The sequence below is a fragment of the Hyperolius riggenbachi genome, chromosome 1 (genome assembly GCF_040937935.1).
Source record: "Hyperolius riggenbachi isolate aHypRig1 chromosome 1, aHypRig1.pri, whole genome shotgun sequence".
NCBI lineage: Eukaryota > Metazoa > Chordata > Amphibia > Anura > Hyperoliidae > Hyperolius > Hyperolius riggenbachi.
Genome location: NC_090646.1, coordinates 238,429,952 through 238,455,379, shown reverse-complemented (window position 1 = coordinate 238,455,379; position 25,428 = coordinate 238,429,952). Strand labels below are relative to the sequence as shown.

Genomic DNA, 25,428 nt, shown 5'->3' with positions numbered 1-25,428 from the left:
GGTTCCGGCCTCCTCCCCCTCCTCTGACCGCAGGGATGAGACCTTTCAGCCGCTGGCCTCGTGTGACATGAGCCAGTTGGCTGAAACTGACAGCGCCGTATTCTCAGCCGCACTACAAAGTGACCCAAGCCTGGAGGTGCTCAGGCAGCGAGCCGCTGAGCCCCTCGCAGACGGGGCTGCTTTCAAGGTGTACTGGGAAGGTGGGAGACTGTACAGTGAGTCTGTGCAGCCCCCTACAGGTGGATCCCATGCGAATACCAAATGGCTTGTGGTCCCGAGTGCGTTCAGGGGACATGTGCTGAAATCTGCACATGGTAATCCTCTGACAGGGCACTCAGGTGTCCGCAAGACACTTGCCGGTATTCGGAAACAGTTTTATTGGCCCCGGATGAACAGGGATGTAGCAAACTACTGCCGAGCATGTGCCGTCTGTCAGGAGCTGGGAAGGTCCAGGGATTCCCGCGGGGTTCCCTTAGGTCCACAGCCACTTAGCAGGGGAACCCTGCGTGGGCTGGCTGTGGACCTAACCAACCCACTGCCCGTTGTCAGCAGTCCCGGCAGACACCACGTCCGACTGCAGTGGCGCAAACGCCCTGTCCAGAACGGTCCATGTCGGGTTAACCCTGAGGGTAGCGGACAGCGACCTGTCCAGGTGAACCGAGCCGCAGGCGCCAATGGGTTTCCCCGCCGTCCCGGCAGCCGACACCAACACGCTGATGGGCTGTCCCGGTGTCAGGGGGAACTAGACCGAACAGCGCCAATGGCTGCTACGGAGGATGTCTTGGTGACAACCCCCTACACAGCATCAGAAAGGGGAGGTGTGACGGGCGAGCCGTCAGTGCGCAGAAAACGCAGCCGCAACCGACTTCCTGCCTCGGTTGTCGTTGCGCTGCCCCAATCAGAATCTCATGTCTGTGGACACCAGGCAGTCCAGCCTGGGGGGTCTCTGCTGTCTTCAGAGAAATAGTTAGCCTAGTTCTTTTCATGAAGCCTGTGCCCTGTGACTTGCTAATGAAGCCAGAGGGGTAACACTCAGATGTTAATTAACAAACCAGGAGTCTTTTCAGAGCCAAGGAAGCTAATCCCAGCAGGGGGCAGACTTAGCGGAACCATTCAGCCAGGATAGGGAAACATAGAGTTATGATCTTTATGCATGTTTTAGAAGTACCATACATCGGAGAAATGTGGAAGTTATATCATTCTGCTGGTCCGGATCTTGTGAGTGTTTTGATATTAAATTTGGGCCCCCAGCCTAACCAGAACGCTGGGAATTCCACCGTTTTTTAACCGGGCATGCAAACATGCCCAAGTTTGATATCATATTAATCGGTAGGTTCTGGGGATCGAGAATATGTAATTATTATCTGTGTGCCGGCCGCGCAGGTCTGCCTAGGGAACCTGTCAGGATTATGAGTTTGCTAAAGCCCCTGCCCAGATGTGATTACCATAGTCCGGCCTGGGGGGCCGACTCTGGAAGCCCGCCTCTGAGCTCATCTCCATTAAAAGTGAATGAGCTGCCTGAGAAGAAATTCCTCCCTTTACCATCTTCAGGACACACGGCCACTATGAGGAACAAGTGGTGGCCATATTGCCAGAGCTAAAACAAAGGACATCCTCCATTTTGTTTGGATTCTAAATCTTGCTGAACTTTACTCTGCAACAAAGAACTCTAAGAACTTGAAACCGTTTTGCTTGAACTTGACGATTTTCCCACAAAAGGACATATTTCCACAAACCATAAGTATTTTTCTCCCTTCTTTTATTTTTCATACTGGCTATTACTGTCTTAATAATTGTGATTTTTAATAATTGTCTGTATATATTAATGATTTATATTGCGTGAATAAACGACTTTCTCCAAGTCATTCACTGTTTCGCTACCCTGCTTATCAGCACACACAGAAATGATCCCGGGTCTCTGAAGATACGCTACTGTTTGTTTGTTGTTGGCTAGACAGAATATCGTGTGTTTAACCGTTTTATTCGCAGGATTAGTCAGTCAGTTAGTGGGCCCCACGGTCCCATAGTAACCGCGGTGGTGGCAGTTTACTCTGAACCAGTAGGTGACGTTGTAATTACCCGTGTCTCACAGGCTCCCTTCTGAGTTGTCTGCGGCTAATTCTTAACGGTTCCTGCGCATTGACTGCGACCAGAGTTCGCACGATCTGTGCGCTGGCACCGTTTAGAAGGCTAAGGGCGGTCAGCCACTGAGGGCTCCTGTGACAAGCCCACATTGTACGCAGCTTACTGCGCAGTAAGCCTACTGTTTTCCCCTCCAACAATTCTGTTCCTCTCTGATTGGCCAATATTTCTCATGCTGAGACAATGCACTTTCTGTAGCTGAAGGGCAGGCAAATCAGGCAGAGGAGACTAAGGGAGGAAATGACATCAGAATTGGCTTCAAAATAGCCACACTTAAAATGGTAAATGCTAAGAAGGATTTTCTTTTTTTTTTACTGTTGAAAAATCACTAAATCACTAAAGTATGGCAGACAGCTCCTCTTTAAAGGGACTTCGAGCACCTCTCCTGGGCATGCCATTAAGACTCCGACCAGTACTGCAAAGTACTTAAAGATGCATAACTTTCTGTAGCTTGTGCTCTCCTCTTTCATTTGATGCCTGAATCGCCATTCTACACCAAATAGTTTTCGTTCGATTTCAATTTACAAATCGCAGCTGCCATCTTGGCTGTGTTATAACTTCCGGGTCACCCCTGTCTTCTCTGTTAGAGACGTTCATCACTGAATGCAGCAGGAAGAGGAAGTGACACGCATGGCCATTGCAAGAGGCTCCTCCAGAGGGGTCATAGCACGACTTTGTTGGAAGTAGTCTGTCTTAAAGGCATGCCCATGAGAGGTGCTCGGAGTCCCTTTAAGCAGCACATCTCCAAAAAATATGCCCCCCCCAATAATTAGGCAGCATGTGGGCTAAATACTAAATAGCATAATTAGCATGTCTCACAAATAACATACTCAAGCAATATATTCCCAAGTTATAATAAGAGAGAGAGAGGATAAAGATGGAGGGACACAGGCTGAAGCAGGAGCATGCTGGCCGTTAGAGTTGGGCCGAACGGTTCGCCTGCGAACGGTTCCATGCGAACTTCAGTGGTTCGCGTTCGCGTCCCGCAGGCGAAGTTTTGCGGAAGTTCGGTTCGCCCCATAATGCACCATGAGGGTCAACTTTGACCCTCTACATCACAGTCAGCAGGCCCAGTGTAGCCAATTAGGCTACACTAGCCCCTGGAGCCACTCCCCCCCTAATAAAAGGCAGGCAGCGGCGGCCATTAAGCTCACTCGTGTGCCTGCGTTAGTGAGAGTAGGGCGAGCTGCTGCAGACTCTCATAGGGAAAGATTAGTTAGGCTTAGCTTGTTCCTGGCTGCATACCTGTTCTGTTCAGTGAGCCCACCATACCTGTTCTGTTCAGTGAGCCCACTGGATACCTGCATACCTGTTCAGTGAACCTGCCACTGCATACCTGTTCTGTGAACCCACCACTGCATACCTGTACTGTGAACCCACCACTGCATACCTGTTCAGTGAACCCACCACTGCATACCTGTTCAGTGAACCCACCACTGCATACCTGTTCAGTGAACCTGCCACTGCACACCTGTTCCATGAACCCACCACTGCATACCTGTTCAGTGAACCCACCACTGCATACCTGTTCAGTGAACCCACCACTGCATACCTGTTCAGTGAACCCACCACTGCATACCTGTTCAGTAAACCTGCCACTGCATACCTGTACTGTTCAGTGAACCCGCCACTGCATACCTGTTCTGTTCAGTGAACCCGCCACTGTATACCTGTTCTGTTCAGTGAACCTGCCACTGTATACCTGTTCTGTTCAGTGAACCCGCCACTGCATACCTGTTCTGTTCAGTGAACCCGCCACTGCATACCTGTTCTGTTCAGTGAACTAGCCACTGTATTCCTGTTCAGTGAACCCACCACTGCATACCTGTTCTGTTCAGTGAACCCGCCACTGCATACCTGTTGTGTTCAGTGAACCCGCCACTGCATACCTGTTCTGTTCAGTGAACCCGCCACTGCATACCTGTTCTGTTCAGTGAACCCGCCACTGCATACCTGTTCTGTTCAGTGAACCCGCCACTGTATACCTGTTCAGTTAACCCGCCACTGCATACCTGTTGTGTTCAGTGAACCCGCCACAGCATACCTGTTCTGTTCAGTGAACCCGCCACTGCATACCTGTTCTGTTCAGTGAACCCGCCACTGTATACCTGTTCAGTTAACCCGCCACTGCATACCTGTTGTGTTCAGTGAACCCGCCACTGTATACCTGTTCTGTTCAGTGAACCCGCCACTGTATACCTGTTCTGTTCAGTGAACCCACCACTGCATACCTGTACTGTTCAGTGAACCCGCCACTGCATACCTGTTCTGTGAACCCGCCACTGCATACCTGTTGTGTTCAGTGAACCCGCCACTGTATACCTGTTTAGTGAACCCGCCACTGCATACCTGTTCTGTGAACCCGCCACTGCATACCTGTTGTGTTCAGTGAACCCGCCACTGCACACCTGTTCAGTGAACCCGCCACTGCATACCTGTTCTGTTCAGTGAACCTGCCACTGTATACCTGTTCTGTTCAGTGAACCCGCCACTGCATACCTGTACTGTTCAGTGAACCCGCCACTGCATACCTGTTCTGTGAACCCACCACTGCATACCTGTTGTGTTGAGTGAACCCGCCACTGTATACCTGTTCAGTGAACCTGCCACTGCATACCTGTTCTGTGAACCCGCCACTGCATACCTGTTGTGTTCAGTGAACCCGCCACTGCATACCTGTTCAGTGAACCCGCCACTGCATACCTGTTCTGTTCAGTGAACCCGCCACTGCATACCTGTTCTGTTCAGTGAACCCACCGCATCAGTGCGCATACCTGTGCAGTTAAGTGAACCCACCTACCTACGTGAGTGCACGCAGTGTGATATACCACTCCGTGCATACCCGATATGGACAAAACAGGTAGAGGAAGAGGTAGTGCCAGAGCCAGAGGAAGGCCACCCGGCAGGTCTGTGCGAGGTCGTGTAAATGTAATTTCGTGTGGACCTGGCCCACAGTACAGTGCTCGGAAGAAGGCACGTCCCATCACCTCCCAAGATTGTCAGGACGTGGTTGAGTATTTAGCGACACAGAACACCTCATCTTGCTCAGCCACCAGCGCTACTACTAGCACCACTTCTGCTGCATTTGAACCTTCGCAAGAATTATTTAGTGGTGAAATCACTGATGCACAGCCATTGTTGTTACAGCCAGATGAATTTTCACTAGCTCATATGTCTGAGTTACGCAGCAACACTATGGATGTAACGTGTAAGGAGGATGAAGGACCTACTGATGGTGCATGTTTGGATTTTTCTGAGGCAAGCGAAGCTGGGCAGGATGATTACGATGATGACGATGATACGGATCCTCTGTATGTTCCCAATAGAGGAGATGAAGAGGGGGACAGTTCAGAGGGGGAGTCAGAGAGTAGTAGGAGGAGAGAAGTTGCTGAAAGAAGCTGGGGCAGCTCTTCGTCAGAAACAGCTGGTGGCAGTGTCCGGCATCATGTATCGCCACCTATGTACAGCCAGCCAACTTGCCCTTCAGCATCAGCTGCTGAGGTCCCCATAGTGCCCACATCCCAGGGTGGCTCAGCGGTGTGGAAATTTTTTAATGTGTGTGCCTCAGATCGGAGCAAAGCCATCTGTTCGCTCTGCCAACAAAAATTGAGCCGTGGAAAGGCCAACACTCACGTAGGGACAAGTGCCTTACGAAGGCACCTGGAGAAAAGGCACATACAGCAATGGGATGGCCACCTGAGCAAAAGCAGCAGCAGCACACAAAAGAAAAGTCACCCTCCTTCTCCTCTTCCTCCTTCAGGTGCATCATCTGCTTCTGCCGCTTTCTCCCTTGCACCTTCACAGGCACCCTCCTCCACTCCGCCTCTGCCCTTGAGCGCTTCCTGCTCCTCTGCCCACAGCAGCAGTCAGGTGTCCGTGAAGGAAATGTTTGAGCGGAAGAAGCCAATTTCAGCCAGTCACCCCCTTGCCCGGCATCTGACAGCTGGCGTGGCGGAACTGTTAGCTCGCCAGCTGTTACCATACCGGCTGGTGGACTCTGAGGCCTTCCGTAAATTTGTGGCCATCGGGACACCGCAGTGGAAGATCCTAGGCCGCACTTATTTTTCTAGAAAGGCCATACCCCAACTGCACCGTGAAGTTGAGAGGCAAGTGGTGTCATCTCTTGCGAAGAGCGTTGGGTCAAGGGTACACCTGACCACGGATGCCTGGTCTGCCAAGCACGGGCAGGGCCGCTACATTACGTACACAGCCCATTGGGTCAACCTGGTGAACGATGGCAAGCAGGGCGCAGCGGACCAAATTGTGACACCTCCACGGCTTGCAGGCAGGCCTCCTGCCACCTCCTCTCCTCCTGCTACATGCTCTTCGCTGTCCTCCTCCTCCTTGGCTGAGTGGCAGTTCTCCTCTCCAGCTACACAGCCCCAGCTCCGCAGGGCCTATGCTGCATGCCAGGTATGACGGTGTCACGCCATCTTAGACATGTCTTGCCTCAAAGCGGAGAGTCACACTGGAGCAGCTCTCCTGGCTGCTCTTAAGAAACAGGTGGATGAGTGGCTGACCCCGCACCACCTGGAGATAGGCAACGTGGTGTGCGACAACGGCAGCATTCTGCTTGCCGCTTTGCATATGGGGAAGCTGACACACATACCCTGCATGGCACATGTCATGAATCTAGTTGTTCAAAGATTTGTGTCAAAGTACCCTGGCTTAGCAAACACAAGAAAGAGCCAATCGCACTCTTCTGGCATACCACCCTTAGTCAGAAGAAAGGGGGGTGAGGTGTGCAGGGCTTGTCTCCGGATACCACAGAGAGTAGTCGTAGTAGATCAAAATGGAAGTCCGCACCACCTCTTTAGGATAAATCTTTGTTTTATTAGTATCAAAAGCACATTAAAAAGAACCAGTAGGCAAGACAGTCCGCTGTTTCGGGCTCCTGCCCTTCTTCATGTTGCCAGGTTCTGAATACATGTTCAAACACATCACATATATATACACCAGAGCAACCAATCAGATTCAATATTCAAATAGGAGGACCTGATGGGGAACTGCTCATTTAAATATAACACTCCACCTACCCATGTATCTCTATGGGACATCAGTATCCTTTATGAAACCCTGAGCATATAATTAAAGATCTCAATTTTACCTCATGTAGGATAAATATGAATACAGGCAATGTCCCCAGATGGATCACAAAGTTCCCCTGGCTATAGATCGCCTTCACCTCATTCAAAAAGTGTATCACCAGTTTGTAAACAAACTGCGTGATCACTGTCCAATCAAAACGCTATACGTGTCCGCGTCATGGTCCGCAATACGCCCACATCACGTGGATGCCTTAGCCGGCCAATCAAAAATAGGTACGCGTCAGATGACGCTTATGACGCGGCCAAACGTACGCATGGCCAGACATGCCAACCAATAAGACCATGCGTAATGCGTCAACCAATCTCGCGGTATTGATGCGGCCGTACAAACGCAAAAAAAAACGCAAAAAAACGCCTGTCAAATGCCGGACAAAAGTACACAGTGTTAATGTGACCATGCGAACGTGCAAAGAACGCCTATCCAATAAATACGCAATACCGATACGGCCATGCGAACGCGCAAAAACGCCGATCAGAAGTCAATATAAAGGCACAAAAACTCACCCCAGGCAAGATACCATTATGTCAAAGGGGAGAGTTTGTGTCACAAACACATGCAATTTAGGGAAGCAAATGCGATAATATATAGCCAGAAGAACACACATAACTCTATTAATTAATATTGGTTGCTATATTTTAAAATTTAAAATTAATATAACAAAGACCCCTAAGTGAACTCTTAAGCAAACATATGAACAACATGAACAGATCAACTACCAATCAAGGCGTAAGTCATAGTCCCTATTTAATCCAGAGTTAATCGTATCCAATTCCCTAATCCACCTAGATTCCATTTTAAGAAGTTTGGACAGCCTATCCCCTCCTTTTTTATCTAGGGGGACACTACCAATGATACATACTTTAAGTTGGCTGACATTATGTCTAAAACGGGTAAAGTGTTCTGACACAGCTTGATCACTATTATGATTACGTATGGCAGATTTGTGCGATGCCAGTCTGTCTTTGAGCCTTTAGGTCGTTTGACCTACATAACATTTACCACAAGGGCATTTAAGTAAATAGACTACCCAGCTGGAATCGCACGAATATCTGCCATGTATCTTATATTTCTTTCCACTAGTGGCAGGGGCGTAACTAGAAATCACTGGGCCCCCCTGCGAATATTTGGATGGGCCCCCCCCCCCCCCCCATAGGTGCCAAATAATCATAATGGGGCAGCGTTTCACTGTAAATTAATTGTAAAGTGGGCAGCATTTTACCAGACAATCGTAATGTGGGCCAGAAAATCGTAATGTGGGCAGAGTTCACCAGAAAATCGTAATGTGGGCCTTTAGAAAATCATAATGTGGGCAGAGTTCACCAGAAAATCGTAATGTGGGCACCAGTCACCAGAAAATTGTAACGTGGACAGCATTCACCAGACAATCGTAATGTGGGCAGAGTTCACCAGAAAATCATAATGTGGGCAGAGTTCACCAGAAAATCATAATGTGGGCAGAGTTCACCAGAAAATCATAATGTGGGCAGAGTTCACCAGAAAATCGTAACGTGAGCAGCAGTCACCAGAAAATTGTAACGTGGACAGCATTCACCAGACAATCGTAATGTGGGCAGCGTTCACCAGAATATCGTAATGTGGGACAGAAAATCGTAATGTGGGCAGAGTTCACCAGAAAATCGCAATGTGGGCAGCAGTCACCAGAAAATCGCCATGTGGGCAGCATTCACCAGAAAATCGCAATGTGGGCATCAGTCACCAGAAAATCCTAATGTGGGCAGCAGTCACCAGAAAATCGCAATGTGGGCAGCAGTCACCAGAAAATCCTAATGTGGGCAGCATACACCAGAAAATCGTAATGTGGGCAGCAGACACCAGAAAATCGCAATGTGGGCAGCAGACACCTGAAAATCGTCATGTGGGCAGCAGACACCAGAAAATCGTAATGTGGGCAGCAGACACCTGAAAATCGTAATGTGGGCAGCAGACACCTGAAAATCGTAATGTGGGCAGCAGACACCAGAAAATCGTAATGTGGGCAGCAGGCACCTGAAAATCGTAATGTGGGCAGCAGACACCTGAAAATCGCAATGTGGGCAGCAGACACCTGAAAATCGTAATGTGGGCAGCAGACACCTGAAAATCGTAATGTGGGCAGCAGACACCTGAAAATCGCAATGTGGGCAGCAGTGACCAGAAAATCGCAATGTGGGCAGCAGTGACCAGAAAATCGTAATGTGGGCAGCAGACACCTGAAAATCGTAATGTGGGCAGCAGGCACCTGAAAATCGTAATGTGGGCAGCAGTCACCAGAAAATCGTAATGTGGGCAGCAGACACCTGAAAATCGTAATGTGGGCAGCAGGCACCTGAAAATCGCAATGTGGGCAGCAGACACCTGAAAATCGTAATGTGGGCAGCAGTGACCAGAAAATCGCAATGTGGGCAGCAGTGACCAGAAAATTGTAATGTGGGCAGCAGTCACCAGAAAATCGTAATGTGGGCAGCAGACACCTGAAAATCGTAATGTGGGCAGCAGACACCTGAAACTCGTAATGTAGGCAGCAGACACCTGAAAATCGTAATGTGGGCAGCAGACACCTGAAAATCGTAATGTGGGCAGCAGGCACCTGAAAATCGTAATGTGGGCAGCAGTCACCAGAAAATCGTAATGTGGGCAGCAGACACCTGAAAATCGTAATGTGGGCAGCAGACACCTGAAAATCGTAATGTGGGCAGCAGACACCTGAAAATCGTAATGTGGGCAGCAGGCACCTGAAAATCGTAATGTGGGCAGCAGTCACCAGAAAATCGTAATGTGGGCAGCAGACACCTGAAAATCGTAATGTGGGCAGCAGGCACCTGAAAATCACAATGTGGGCAGCAGACACCTGAAAATCGTAATGTGGAGCACTATCAACTGAAGAGATACCTGGGGGGAGGGGGGCTGTCAGCCGCGTCTGCAAAATAACCCAAAACTATCGGGGAGGGGGGGGGGTGAGGAACAAAAAAGCCACCTAATGTAGCTATCTGGGGGCTTTGACACGTAATGCTGCAGGGCCCATGTAATCATTACCCAGGGCCCAATTTTTATTAGAATTGTCCTTGCTTCATACTTTCCAAGGATTTCTAAAAACATGACTTCACCTCATTTACCTTATTTTTATGTGTATGTGGAAACACAGCATTCCTACAAGAAATTTAAAATTAAGGACCACGGCTTAAACCCTCCTAGTGACCAGGCCCTTTTTTTTACAAAATAGGCCACTGCAGCTTTAAGGCCTCGCTGCAGGGACATACAACTCAGCACACAAGTGATCCCCCCCCCCCTTTTCTGCCCACCAACAGAGCTTTTTGTTAGTGGGTTATGATTGCTCCCAGGATGTTTATTTTCTTTTTAAAAATATTTATTGTAATATTTTTTAAATGAATAACCCTATTTATTTTTATTATTTTTCTAATCCGCCCTCCCTCCCCACCATCAGCCAATCAGTGCGATCGGCTGTCATAGGCTTCAGCTTTAGTGTCTCCCAGAGGGACAACCGTGTCGCATGGCTGTCCCTAGTACAGCGCTGCCGTAGATCGCATCGTTGTACAGACTAAATAGACGTTGGTTTCGCTGTCTAACAGTCTCCTAGCGGCGATGAGCTCCGTCATCCAAGCAGAGATGCGTGAGATCTCCTACAAATCCCCGCCCCAGGACATTACGCTGATTGGCGTTAGGCGGTCCTGGGGCTGCCGTCGCTGTCATGCCCATCGGCGTGAAGTAGTTGGCTAGTAGTTAAAGGAAACATCAGGCAACCTTAAAAAAATCAGATCTACTTACCTTGGGCTTCCTCTAGCCTCTGTGCAGAACACTCTGAGCCACGGGCATGGGTGTAACAATCACCCCTGCAGCCCCTGCCATCATATCTTGAGGGGGCCCTATTAAGTCTAGTTATGCCCCTGGCCACAGGAGCATAACTGGCGAGCAGCACGGTGGCATGCAGTGGCCGCCAACCTGCCTGGGTTGGCGGCTGCTATGGAGGGGGCCCCGGGAGACCGGCTTGGAGTGGAGCTGTGACGAGAGACACATAGGCTTCCAGGGGCTGGAGGAAGCCCCAGGTAGATCTGATTTTTTTTAAAGTTGCCTGATGTTTCCTTTAAATGCTATAGTGATACCAAGATATAGAGCAAATCTATTTTTCACTAATAAGGAGCTCTCCAAATTTGCCACATATCAAAACTGATGCATGATTAGGTTCTCATGGAAGCTGCCCTTCCACAGTGCTAAGATTGCATTCAAGTCCCAGGGTAGTGAGGCTAGGCTTAGCTGCACTGCTCTGGAACTACAGTATACAATAAAGATTAAACAAATAGGTTTTGTGCCTTGTGGTTATCTGACAGTTTCTTTACTAGTATAACTTCTGGGTAAGGTATGTTAGACCCCAGTGCATGCCCTGAAATAGCAGTGGTGTACATAACAACACTCACACTGTAAACAGCTGTTAGTATCAAAGCCAGATAACTGTACAGAATTACTGATCCCAAGCAAATACATTCTCACACTTTGGATTGATTTACTGTAGGATGTGTAGTGAAAAGCAGTTCATGCCTAACTAAATCCCTTAGGTTAGGTTCACAGTGGGAGTTGTGTTGTGTTCCCTGTAACAGAGGGAATGCAGTAGAATTGGAAAGTTGCTCCGCACGTTATCCACCCGTTGTGCTGCATACAGTGAAGTACAGTAAAACATACAGTCAATATAAAACTATGCTTCACTGCCAAGTGGTAACGCACATGCAGTGTGTTGTTAGGATGCCACACACCTTTACTCCCCATTGCACCCACTGCAGTGTGAACGTCGCTATAGGTGGTGCATTGCAGTGCAACTAGCCACGTAAGAATGCGGTCATTATGCTGCACCATAACCCACTACTGTGAATGTAGCCTTTTCTCAAAAGAGCAAGGAAGGTAAAACCTCTGCAAGGTTTTTATTGCTCTCAGCTGTCACGGTGTGGAGAATTTCTCTCCCTTCCTGTTATGCTACGTACACACTGGCGACTATGGTCGTTTGAAACAGCTAATTAACGATCGTTCCGCCGAAAATCGGGGAAAAAACTTTACCCAACGATTATTAACACGAACGACAAAAGAACGACATCGGGAAGATGGAAATATCCAACCTGACGGATCGTATCTACCGACAATCGTTACAAAACTATAGTGTGTACAGACATCGGCCGAGAACGATCGTTGCAAGGGCCAATGCGCCTGCGTTGAATTCTGCCCAGCTTCCGTACTTCCTTTGTAGCGCGGCCGTAAAGATTGTTACATTGCTCATTTCTATTAAACTTTGTTTTCAAGTTAACAATCATATATTTGTATCTAATGTAACTCCATGTCAGTGTGTTTGTTTTTTTTATTTTAAATAACTATGTACGCATCTGATCCTTCTTTTCTGCGAGAACGATCGTTAAATTGTGTATGATGATTGCTGCATCCCATCGTTGCATTCCTATTGTTGCCGTATCGTTCGTCTTTCAATTATCATTCCTAGCGAACGATCGTTATCGCAAGTGTGTTCGTAGCATAACTCTAACAAGTGCACACAAAAAAAAAAAAAAAACATGAAGGGAAGGAAAACCTCAAAAGGATGGAAATCACCAAAACTATGGCTTTCACCCAGATGGGTGTGTTAGGCCCGGTTCGCACTGGCAATTAAGTGGCATACAGATCCGTGAAAACGGATCTGATTACCGGATAATCGGGTACATCTTCACTCTGTTGCCATTCAACTACTTCCGTTCTGTTTTCCCATATGTCCGCTTCCTAGCATAAAACGCATATCAAAAATGTATACAAAATGCACAAACACGCATATGCGATTTTTATGTGCGAAACGCAAATGCATTAAAACGCAAGCAAAATTCTAGATAACCGCATGTGAGAAATGCAACCGCATTCAAAACGCACTTAAAAAGCACCCACCCTTGAGGGTAGGAACACAGTAGGCAGTGCGCAAAAGGTAGTGTTTTGCGTCACATGCGTGTGTGCATTTTAAGTGCATTTTGAGTGCGTTTGCATTTCACACATGCATTTTTCTTGCGACAGATTTTCATTTGACTGCTACTGCAATCTTTAAAGGGAACCAGATACGAAGGAACCTTAAAAATGGAAAAATATTTTATATATACCTGGGGCTTCCTCCAGCCCCATACGCATGGAACGCTCCCACGCCGCCTTTCTCCGCTGCCTCTATCCGCCGGTACCGGGTCCCATCACTTCCGCTGGACGCGGGCAGTTCTCTGCATCCACAGGGGCTCCCTCCGGCTCTTTATGCATGCACCTGCCCAGTATGGAGGGAGCGCACTGCGCTTGACTGGCCCTGACTGGCCGAATTGACGGGAGTCGGTACCAGCGGATAGAGGCAGCAGAAAAAGGCGGAGTGGGAGTGATCCAGGCTGATGGGGCTGGAGGAAGCCCCAGGTATGTATAAATCTATTTATTTATTTGTCTCTGGTTCTCTTTAAGGGTCCTTTTACCTGCAGTGCGGCACGGTGTGATGGAAATGCTGTAGGTAACACACAAGTTGCAGTGCGGTACTGTGCAACTTGTGTGGCAATCCCGGAAGTGCACTGGAAGTGGCATGTTATTTTTTTTCTATAATCGCATCGCAGCTATAACGTGAAATGCGACCTGTCGGCTCTGGTGCAGTGCAATTGTTTCAAATCACACCGCATTTCACCAACTGTAAAAGGACCTGTAATATGAAAAGTTAGTAAGGGCCCATTCACACTAGGATGATTAGCGGCCATTTACTGCTAATTGCCAAAGCGCTAGCACTTTTTAAAGCGCTAGTGCAATAGTAACTATATGGCAGTGATCTCACGCCCGTGATTGCCGCCGATCAAGGGCGTTTCGCAATCGCAAACACGTTACATGCAGCATTTTTCAGTGATTTGGGAGCGATCTCCATTAGCATGCTATAGAAGCGCTAATTGTGATCGATCATCCAACACAGATTTGTACAGTAATTTTACCGCGATAATCACAGTAAAATCACTCACGCAAAACGTTAGCGCTAATGCTGGAAATACACGGGTCAATTTTGAACCATTTAGATGGCTTGATTGATCATTTCCGACATGTCCGATCTCCCGCCCGATCGATTCCGCGCTCAGTTTTGCATAGGGAACAATGGGAAAAGATAAGAAAAATGAATGGAAGATAAGAAAATCGCCCGCATAATCGAGCGTGGAAAACGATCGGGCCAAATCGAGCGGCAAAATCGACCCGTGTATTCCCAGCATAAGAGTTTTGCCTTTTTCTAGTGTGAATGGGCCCTAAGGCCTTATTTACACTGGGAATCGCAAAACTAGAAAAAAATCAATAGTGTTTTCCTGTGATTTTTCACTGTACAGGAAAGTGATTTTGGAGTGATTGCATTTTGTAATTCTTTAACACTGAAATGCAATTGCTCCAAAAATGCTGCATGCACCAAGTTTGAGATTTCAGCAAATCGCTAATCTCTGGGAATTGCTACAGTGTGAACACTATCATTGATTTGCATTGCTACAGAGCTTTTTCAAGTGCTAGTAATTTACATACAAGCTGAAATCACTAAGTGCTCCAGTGTGAATGAGGCCTAAGGGAAGGGCCTCTCCATATTTATCTTCAGCTGAATAAACACATTGTCACCCCATGCACATTGTATTGCATTATTACTATGATCAGGCAATGGCGCATTGCCACCACAGTGCATCAGATTCAGTTCTATTAGTGCGTCAGTAGACACTGCGCTCGTTACGACCGCATAAAAAGTGAAAGGCAAGAGATACATGTGTTGAAATTCACCTGTTGCTGGTAGATGCTCATTTTGATATCCATTTTGGTGTGTGACATGCAGACTGCAACAGATTCGGTGTGAACTTAGCTTTACTTGCTTTAGGCTACTTTCACACTGGGGAGTTGTGTTGTGTTCCCTGGAAAAACAGGATTGCAGCGCAACAGAGGGGAAAAGTCACATCGCACATTATGCCTATGCTGCGACATTTACAGTGAAGCAAACGCTACACAGAAATTATGCTTCACTGTTAGTGTGCGTTATGCGGCACGTACTGCATTATTCGTGTTAATGCCAATGGAACCATTGCACTGCTACGCACCAATGCCAACATACCATTACAATATAATTGCATCGCGTTAACAATGCGATTATATCAGCCAACACAGCACAGTGAACCATTTGGAAAGTAAATGTACCCAATCAGACTTGAAGAGTGTCTTTATCAGTGAACAGCAGTGCTGCTTATATTCTAGTAACTTTACCAGGAAACAGCCAATTGATAAAAATCATGGCAAGCTACTGAATAATGTATATTTTTTTCAGTTATGGCTTTGTTGCATTACTTGTGAGTGAATTGGTATGTCAATAAAGAGCTCTTCTTACCTGTGTATTCATTCATCTGTGCTCCACAACAAAACGCATTGTGGTGCCATCAAATGATGGTGGTGCCACAATTCTGGGTCCAGGCTGAGACATGAAGCTGATGACCTGCTTTCCATCTGGGCAGCCCAGGGATCCCCTTCTTATACTAGCTGGTTGGCCTACTGATGCAGTGGGTGCTGATGAGCCAGTAGCCAAGTAGTAGGGGGATTCTGAAAAGCCGGTTTCCCCCTGCTGTGACACCTCTACTCCTGGCATCTCATATGCTTGATCACTTCCTGGGTTAGAGAGTGGGGTTTGTAAAGGATTGGCAGGAAGGACAGTTGGAGGAGTGGGCAAAAATCCTGGATAAAACATATAAGGTGCATAGGCACCAGGACTAAGGGCTAGCTGTGGCATAGGAAAGGGCACTGGTGTAACAGGAGGTGGGGGAACAGGGACATCAACATACTGTCCAGTTTCAGGGTCAAACAGTCTCCTTTTCACAGGCTGCACAGGAGTGTCCACTAGATAATACTGGCCTGTAGCTAAGTCCACCAGCATTTTACGCTGGGTCTGTGGATATAACTCTGCAGGGGTGGCTGAAGGCATAGGAGGAGAGTAATAGATAGGTCCCTGAGTAGTAGGCATCGCCATGGCAACAGGTGGGAAAGGATGATGGTAAATGGTGGCTGAGGGAACAGAGTCTGGGGTTTGTGGCTCTGAACCTGCTGAGGGTGCCCTTGTGGGCTGAACACCCTCTTTTGCTTTACCTCGCCAGTCATTTGGTGCCTTGATGGGGCTTTTCGGACTACCTGCTTGGGCTTTGGTGCTGAATGGTGGAAGGGTGGCCATGGCAGCAGTATCTCGAACAGTTGCTGCAGCCTCCCGAATAACACTACTAGGTTCCCGGGTGTTTGTAGTGCCCACATTGGAGTCTTTTGTGTTGCCAGTAGTCTCTCGGTTGTTTGATGTGGTTTCCTTGTGAGTTGAAGGTGGATCTCGTGTTGTTGAACCAGCTGGTGGCTTGGCTTCCCCTGCTGACTTCACAGGAATAGTGAGGTAGTTTTCAAAGTCAGCGCTGGCTTTCCGCACTAAGGAGGGAGGCTGCGGAGCCACTGGATCCTCTTTCTTGGGCTCCTCAGGGGCCATCTGTGGAATCCTCAAGGAAGTTGGCGGCTGAGGTCGAGTATTTTTACTATTGAGTGTTGACTCGAGTGTGTTTTGCTTGTTCTTGACCGGGGAAGCACTCACAGTGAACACATTTAGGTTGCTGGTGCCTCTGCTGAGTGAAGGTTTTTCTGTCTGGTCTTGTTTCTTGGCTTCCCCAAACTTGGACACCTGGAAGGTCCTGGGAGGTGCTTTATTCTCTTGTGCTGGTTGTTTAATAGGACTCTTCTCAGCACCTGTAAGAGAATTTTGCCGACTCAGTGGCTCTGGGGCTTTGGGAAGCACCGGAGCTACAGCTTTGCGGGACTCTTGCACTTGTGTGGTTTTAGTTCTGGCTTGCACTGCAGTCTTAGGTCTGGCTTCCACAGCAGTGGTATTTCTGGCTTCCTCAGCAGTTGTCACCTTTGAGCCCCCAGGTGACTCGTGGCAAGCAATAAGAGAGAGGACGTGGCTGCCCGTGATGGGCTGTGGACCATCTTTGCGCTTCCACTCCTTCCTATCAAATACATAAAGCTGCTCCATAGTTTTCACGGCAGCAGTCAGCTTCTCCAGTGCTGCTCGGGACTGTGGAGACTGAGGTGGTGGCACCAGCACCTCGGGTTCCTTTTTCTCCTGTCTCCATTTGGATGCTTTAGACACGATCTTCACAACTGGAAGCCTAGGCCCGGTTTTGTTGGGTGCAATAGTGGCTACCGGGAGCCTGCCCGAAGCCCTGTGCACTAGGACGGTGTCTGCAGCGTTTTCTCCTTCTGCCATCTCATCTGGAAGACTCTTTTCGCCCTCCTCTTTATTCTTCACCGCCTGACAGGTGATGACAATTGGAGACAGAGCGGAAGATATCTTGGATGCCGTGGACAACTTTGACTTCTGATCTGTGGGGCTCTGGTCGGACATTACGCTTCCTCTATCACTGTTGTCACCGGTATCATGGCTGTAAGTGCTTTTTAGCAGCTTCCTAACGTCCCTCACCTGATGAATAGTTCCCTGACCTTTGGGTTTGGTCTCTCTCACATCTCTCACCAAGAACTGGGGCATCTTCTCCAGGACCTCAGCCCTGGATGGGATTTGGTTCCTCAGGTCTTCTGCTGCCTTGGAAAGAGTAGCAGCGCTAGAAGCTAAATTTGGGGTCAGCAGCTTGGCGATGTTGAAAGGGCTGTCTTTATTCTCTGTGGATAATCCTAGGTTTAGCTTAATCTCTTGTGGCTTGGGGGTGATCATAGGAGTAATTCTGCTGGCTGTAGCCTCCAGTATGTGAAGCTTTTCGCTTTTAAACTCATTCTCATTGCGGCTAAAACAGGTCTGGTGGGCATAGGTGGAAACTGAGTATTTAGTTGCTTGCTTCTCGGCTTGCTTCTCTTTAGGAGTGTGCTGGATGCCAGGAACAAATAACCTAGACATTTTAGTTGCCTGAACAGAGGATATTTCCCCGAATTCCGCTCTCCAGTCTCTTTCTAATGGAATCTTTATTCTTCTCGCCTTGGCGACCTTCTCCTCTATCTTCTTCTCCATTTTCTCTATTTCCTTCTCTTTCCATGATCTGAAGGCGCTGTTGTGGCTACGGAGTAACATGCCTTTCAGGGCGTCTGAAGCGTTCTTGGAGATGGGTTCCTCTCGGCTAGGCTCAAATGGGGAGGTCTGCTTATTTGTAGTTCCATCCGCAGGAGCGAAATCCTTGGCTTTGATATCGAAGAATTCCCCGATGTCCTCGCTGCTGACCAAGGTAAAATCAGAGCCTGCATCTGAGAACTTGGAGTTCTGCCTCTGTACACCCTTGGGTTGGTCTGTCTCCTTGGAGGCAGCTTTCTGGGAAGTGTCTGTGAGCTCCCCTCTTTCCATCTTAAACTCTTGTTCCAGTTGCATTTTCTTGGAGATGATATTTTTAAGCAGACTTGAGGCATATTTCGATTTGTGAGTACCTTCCATGGCTTCAGCTACACTTCTAGTGTGCTTGTTCACCTCCTGCGCTGCAGCTTCTCTTGGCAATGACTCTGTAACCCCATCCTTGCAAACTGACCCGGCGGCAGGTTCAGGAGGCTTGGTGGCTTTGCCTTTCGCATTGCTGTTGCTGCTACTACTACTGCTGAAGTTTAGGGTCTCTGTTAGGGTTACAACCCTGGAGCCTGCCTGGATGCGCTTAGAAGAACGTGCTGCTTTAGCCCCCTTTTCTGCGACCTCGCTCACCACAAGTTCAATGGCTTTGGTTTGAGACTTGTTGGCTTGCACATACACCTGTTCTTGCGATGCATCTTTGCCTATCTTCTTCAGCCCGAAGTTGGATGTAGTGGATGAGTGCTGGTGGAGGGTCTGCTCTGCCTTCTGAGATAGGAAGGAGCCTGCTTTCCAGTCCAGGTAAGTGGACCAGCTGTTGATCCCTACGTTCTGATCGGACAGAGAAGTGGTGGACTCACTGGAGCTGAAATTGATGGCCTCAAAGTAGGGGTAGGCGAGGCTGCGAAAGGATCTTGATGTCAAGTTGCGCACCTCCTTGTCGGCATCATCTAGCTCGCTGACCGCGCTGGAGGCCCCGCTGGAGATGTCGGCATGGACCCCGCTGCGTGCCTGCAGGCGTGCAGGGATGGCCACCAGCCTGTGGGCATCGGACAGCTGCGGGTAGGGGAAGCAGTGGTGCTGCTGCTGATGCTGCTTGAAGGCTGACTTGCTCTCGGTGGCTCGGGACACGCAGTAGCTCATGTCTGTCTCATGCTTGGCATCAGCAGGGGCGCTGTTTTGCTTTGCCTGGAGGTTGCTAGGCTCATTTATAGCCTTGGATGCAGTTTTGATTGATAGGAGGATCTGGCCAGCGGGGATCCCAGGTTTGGACTCGTCTGCTCTGGCCAATGTGTCCCTGGTGCTGCCACCGCTGCTGCTGCTGCTGCTGATCGGGGAGGTATCGCTTTCCGAGGAACTGCTGACCAACTCGGTGCTGCCCACACTGTCAGTGGGGTTGGGATCACTGGCGGTGCTCAAGTAGTAACTGCAGTCCTCATCTGTGGGGGTCCCTCCCTGACTGTCAAATGAGGCGTATTCCAGGAAGGTGCAGCCGGGGGCGCTGTGCACCGGGTCACTCCAGGTGGAGGGGGTCAGCCCAAAGTCAGGGTAATCCGGCTCCTGGTCAGCCTCGCACAACTGGATCTCGTGGGTGGTGATGTAGTGCGCCTCGTCGTTGGCACATGATCCTGGCTGCTGGGACAAGTTGTCTGAGAAGTCACTGGCATGGGAGGGGGTGTAGGTGCCCTCAGACCTCTCCTCCTGCTCTCCTCTGCCCCCTGCCATGGGGGTCTCCTCGCCAGGACCTCTGCAGCCCTCTTCAGAGCTCCCCTCTTCCTGCATGTCTGCAGCCCTCCCCAGTGTCACCCCGCTCACTGTGACAGTCACCCTCCTCTCCGGACACCAGGGGATCTCCACGTATGTGGCTTCTTGCTCAGGCAGGGTCCCTCCTTTCCCCAGCAGCGAGTGCTGCATGGCTGCCAGGCGCCGAGCTGTCAGTCTGAGTGGCACCGGCGCAGGCGGCTGCTGCCCCTCAGAAATGAAGGCAATGCAGATGGGAAATTCTTCTTTTCCTGAATGGGATTCACACGTCACGCAGAGAGAGTTTTAAGTGACATGGCAGAGCAGAGGGGGGTCCACACGTGCTTCCACTTCCCGATTCCTTTGTAATGTTTAGTGGCAGAAGAAGCATTGTCCTTTCCATCCGCCCCCCTGGGCATGTTCTGCCCTCACCAGTACCCACTGGGGGATATATGGATGACGCGTGTGGCATGTGCAGAATGCCGACCATGGGCTCAACTTTCCTGGGAATACTGACAATGGCAGGAGCAGATCCCGCTTTCTATCCCACATACATACATTGCATTCCTTGAAAGCAAAAATACCCCAGCAGACCTTGCTTATAATGCTCACAGGTTCATCATCGTTTCTGCTAGAGAAAGAAAACAAAAATACTTGATTGAGAGTGTAAATGAGATACAGTAACCTTGTATCCCATGTTGGAAATAATTTACACACTGTAACTAATTTTACATTTTGATACATTCAGTTTCACTAGTTAACTTTTCTGTGTGTGCTTCTCATAGGTTTATATTGCCTGGGCTGGATGGATGGATGGATAGAAAGACAGATGAGATAGATAGATCCCTTATTTGCTTTATTTGGGGGGGGGGGGGGGGGGGGGGCACTTCCTCCATAGCTGTGCTGTGCCACTGATCTTACTTCAATGCTAGTTCCAGTTTGAAAAGTTCCATTGAAAAGTGTGAAGGCCTATATCAAGTATGCAAGTTTTTAGATGTTTTTTTACAACGTTTTCAGATATTTTTTACAACGAACAGTGATTTTTTTTTTGAGCGATGGTTTCCACAATCTTGCGGTCAGGTGTGCGATTACGCAAATTAAGTTCAGTGATGCGTGGTGATAACGACTGTCACAGTGTATCAGATCTTTAAAGGGAAGGTCCAAGCTGGTAAAAAAAAATGAAATCTACTGCCCCTAGCAGCTGATCTGTCCCTCACCCCAGCTCCACTTTCGGACTGCGGCGCGCGCCTCGCCAGGCCATCCTCTACTGCACCTGCGCAAGCACCTCTGTCAATCAAGTCCACGCAGGGCCGGATTACCGACCAGGCAACAAAAGCAGTCACTTGGGGACCCATTCAGAGTCAAAGGAGCCCCATCAGCACATAAACCAGCCCTCGCCATCCTGTCAGCGGTGGCTGGATGGTATAATGGTTAAAGGGACTCTGAGCAGTGCATTAACTATAGAAAGATACATATCATTTTAAAGCTCTCTTTCTCCTCTTTCCAATGATATATAAACCGCCGCCCTATGCCTTTTAGTTTTCTGTATTTATTGCGATCAAAATTGCAGCCACGGCAATTTCGATCGCGAAAATAGCGAAAACTAAAAGGCGTAGGGTGGCAGTTTATCTATCATTGGAAAGAAGAGAAAGAGAGCTTCAAAATGATATGCATCTTTCTATAGTTACATTGTATTACTCAGGCCGACTTTTCTCCAAAGTCGGCAGCTCGATTCAGCACAATGCAATGAAATATAAGGAACCTAGAGGGATATAATTACAAACATCATGGTGGTAGGTGTGAGGATGTAATTAATTAGTTGTGGGTATGCTTAAAGGCAGTGGCGGACAGAGCCAGCAGTGGGCCCCTGTGCAAAATTGTAATTGTGGGCCCCCTACGACCTGCGCCGCGGCAAAATATGGGCGTGGCTACAACCTGCGGGCAAAATGTAGGTGTGGATAGAACCTGCGGCGCGTACAAATGGGCGTGGCAATGACCGGATGAGGGCGGAGCTAACTAACTTAAAGCGAACCCGGGGTGAGGGTTTATTTCCTTTTAAACAATACTAGTTGCCTGGCGGCCCTGCTGATCTATTTGGCTGCAGTAATAAACTGAATTACACCAGCAACAAGCATGCAGCTAATCTTGTCAGTTCTGACAATATTGTCAGAAACCCCTGACCTGCTGCATGCTTGTTCAGGGTCTATGGTTGAAAGAATAAGAGGCAGAGGACCAGCACGGCAGCCAGGAAACTGGTATTGCTTAAAAGGAGAGAAATATGGCAGCCTCAAGATTATTCTCACCTCAGGTTCCCTTGAAAAGTGCAACGCAAAGACAGTGGGCCCAAGTTTTGGTGACCCTTTCCCCAGAAAATTCACATAATTGTGCAGGTTTTCTCAAGAAAATACACATCATGTCGGCAGATATGCCCAGAAAATACGTGCAATCATGTCGGCAGATATGCCCAGAAAATACGTGCAATCATGTCGGCAGATATGCCCAGAAAATACGTGCAATCATTTAGGCAGATATGCCCAGAAAATACGTGCAATCAAGTCGGCAGATGGGCCCAAGTTTTGGTAACCCTTTCCCCAGAAAATTCACATAATTGTGCAGGTTTTCTCAAGAAAATACACATCATGTCGGCAGATATGCCCAGAAAATACGTGCAATCATGTCGGCAGATATGCCCAGAAAATACGTGCAATCATGTCGGCAGATATGCCCAGAAAATACGTGCAATCATTTCGGCAGATATGCCCAGAAAATACGCGCAATCAAGTCGGCAGATATGCCCAGAAAATACGTGCAATCATGTCGGCAGATATGCCCAGAAAATACGTGCAATCATGTCGGCAGATATGCCCAGAAAATACGTGCAATCATGTCGGCAGATATGCCCAGAAAATACGTGCAATCATGTCGGCAGATATGCCCAGAAAATACGTGCAATCATGTCGGCAGATATGCCCAGAAAATATGTGCAATCATGTAGGCAGATATGCCCAGAAAATACGTGCAATCATGTCGGCAGATATGCCCAGAAAATACGTGCAATCATGTCGGCAGATATGCCCAGAAAATATGTGCAATCATGTAGGCAGATATGCCCAGAAAATACGTGCAATCATGTCGGCAGATATGCCCAGAAAATACGTGCACTCATGTCGGCAGATATGCCCAGAAAATACGTGCAATCATGTCGGCAGATATGCCCAGAAAATACGTGCAATCATGTCGGCAGATATGCCCAGAAAATACGTGCAATCATGTCGGCAGATATGCCCAGAAAATACGTGCAATCATGTCGGCAGATATGCCCAGAAAATACGTGCAATCATGTCGGCAGATATGCCCAGAAAATATGTGCAATCATGTAGGCAGATATGCCCAGAAAATACGTGCAATCATGTCGGCAGATATGCCCAGAAAATACGTGCAATCATGTCGGCAGATATGCCCAGAAAATATGTGCAATCATGTAGGCAGATATGCCCAGAAAATACGTGCAATCATGTCGGCAGATATGCCCAGAAAATACGTGCACTCATGTCGGCAGATATGCCCAGAAAATACGTGCAATCATGTCGGCAGATTTGCCCAGAAAACACATGCAATCATTTAGCAAATTTGCCCAGAACATACATGCAATCATGTGGCAGACCTGCCCAGAACATACACGCAATCATGTGGCAGACCTGCCCAGAACATACACCTGCTAAAATAAATAATAAAAAAAAACATTTACTCACCTGCAGCAGCAGACCTCCTGTCCCAGCCTCCATCCGGCGCGCAGCTCCCATGGGTGGTTGAGTGGATAGGTAGCCTGGTGGGTGAGTGGGTAGGTAGCCTGGTGGGTAGGTAGCCTGGTGGGTAGGTAGGTAGGCAGCCGGGTGGTAGGTAGCCCTTAGCCGGGTGGGTAGGTAGCCTGGTGGGTGGCTGGGTAGCCGGGTGGGTGGGTAGCCTGGTGGGTGGCTGGGTAGGCGGGTGGGTAGCCTGGTGGGTGGGTAGGTGGGTGGGTAGGTAGCTGGGTGGGTGGGTAGGTAGGTAGCCTGGTGGGTCTTTAGGTAGGTAGCCTTTTGGGTTGGTAGGTAGCCGGGTGGGTGGGTAGGTAGGTAGCCTGGTGGGTGGGTAGGTAGCCGGGTGGGTGTGTAGGTAGCCGGGTGGGTGGTTAGGTAGCCGGGTGGGTGGTTAGGTAGCCGGGTAGGTAGCCGGGTGGGTGGGTAGCCGGGTGGGTGGTTAGGTAGCCGGGTAGGTAGCCGGGTGAGTCGGTAGCCAGGTGGGTGGTTAGGTAGCCGGGTAGGTAGCCGGGTGGGTAGGTAGCCGGGTGGGTGGTTAGGTAGCCGGGTAGGTAGCCGGGTGGGTGTGTAGGTATCCGGGTGGGTAGGTAGCCGGGTGGGTGGTTAGGTAGCCGGGTGTGGGTGTATGTAGCCGGGTGGGTAGGTAGCCGGCAGGGTGGTTAGGTAGCCGGGTAGGTAGCTGGGTGGGTAGGTAGCCGGGTGGGTGGGTAGGTAGCCGGGTGGTTAGGTAGCCGGCAGGGTGATTAGGTAGCCGGGTGGGTGGTTAGGTAGCCGAGTGGGTGGGTAGCCGGGTGGGTGGTTAGGTAGCCGGGTAGGTAGCCGGGTGGGTAGGTAGCCGGGTGGGTGGTTAGGTAGCCGGGTAGGTAGCCGGGTGGGTAGGTAGCCGGGTGGGTGGTTAGGTAGCCGGGTAGGTAGATGGGTGGGTGTGTAGGTATCCGGGTGGGTAGGTAGCCGGGTGGGGGTGTAGGTAGCCGGGTGGGTAGGTAGCCGGCAGGGTGGTTAGGTAGCCGGGTGGGTGGGTAGGTAGCCGGGTAGGTAGGTAGCCGGGTGGTTAGGTAGCCGGCAGGGTGGTTAGGTACCCGGGTGGGTGGTTAGGTGGCCGGGTAGGCCGGGTAGGTAGCCGGGTGGGTAAGGTAGCCGGGTGGGTGGGTAGCTATCCGGGTGGGGGGCCCGACTCCTATCCTCCCTCCCTCACCTTGGGGGCCCCCCTCCCGGTATGCGCGGCGGGAGAGCAGAAAATACAGGAAGTCTCCGGGGCTGCAGCAGACACTAGAGGCAGCTGCCGCTTGGTCTCCGATATGTCTCCAACTTTGTATACTTCCTGGTTTAGTAGCGAGCAGAGATACAGAGTTGAAGACAGGGGAGACCAAGCGGCAGCTGCCTCTAGCGTCTGCTGCAGCCCCGGAGACTTCCTGTATTTTCCGCTCTCCCACCGCATGAGGGGGGGGGGGGCCCGAGGTGAGCGGGGAGGACAGGAGTCGGGGCCCCCCAGGTTAAAAAAAATAAAGAATAAAATAAAAAAAAAACCCAGCAATACTTAATGGGCCCCTGAAGCAG

At 49.4% G+C, this 25,428-nt stretch overlaps 1 protein-coding gene across 1 annotated transcript in view; it reads right to left on the bottom strand.

The window, feature by feature from the left end:
• C1H4orf54 (chromosome 1 C4orf54 homolog) overlaps nt 1–20,297 on the bottom strand; it is a 43,603-nt gene extending 23,306 nt beyond the window's left edge. The window contains exon 1 of the mRNA XM_068231804.1: nt 15,638–20,297. Coding sequence (XP_068087905.1) covers nt 15,650–20,245 — 4,596 coding nt within the window. The 5' untranslated portion in view covers nt 20,246–20,297 and the 3' untranslated portion in view covers nt 15,638–15,649. The remainder of the gene's footprint in view (nt 1–15,637) is intronic.
• Between the last annotated feature and the right edge of the window lie 5,131 nt (nt 20,298–25,428).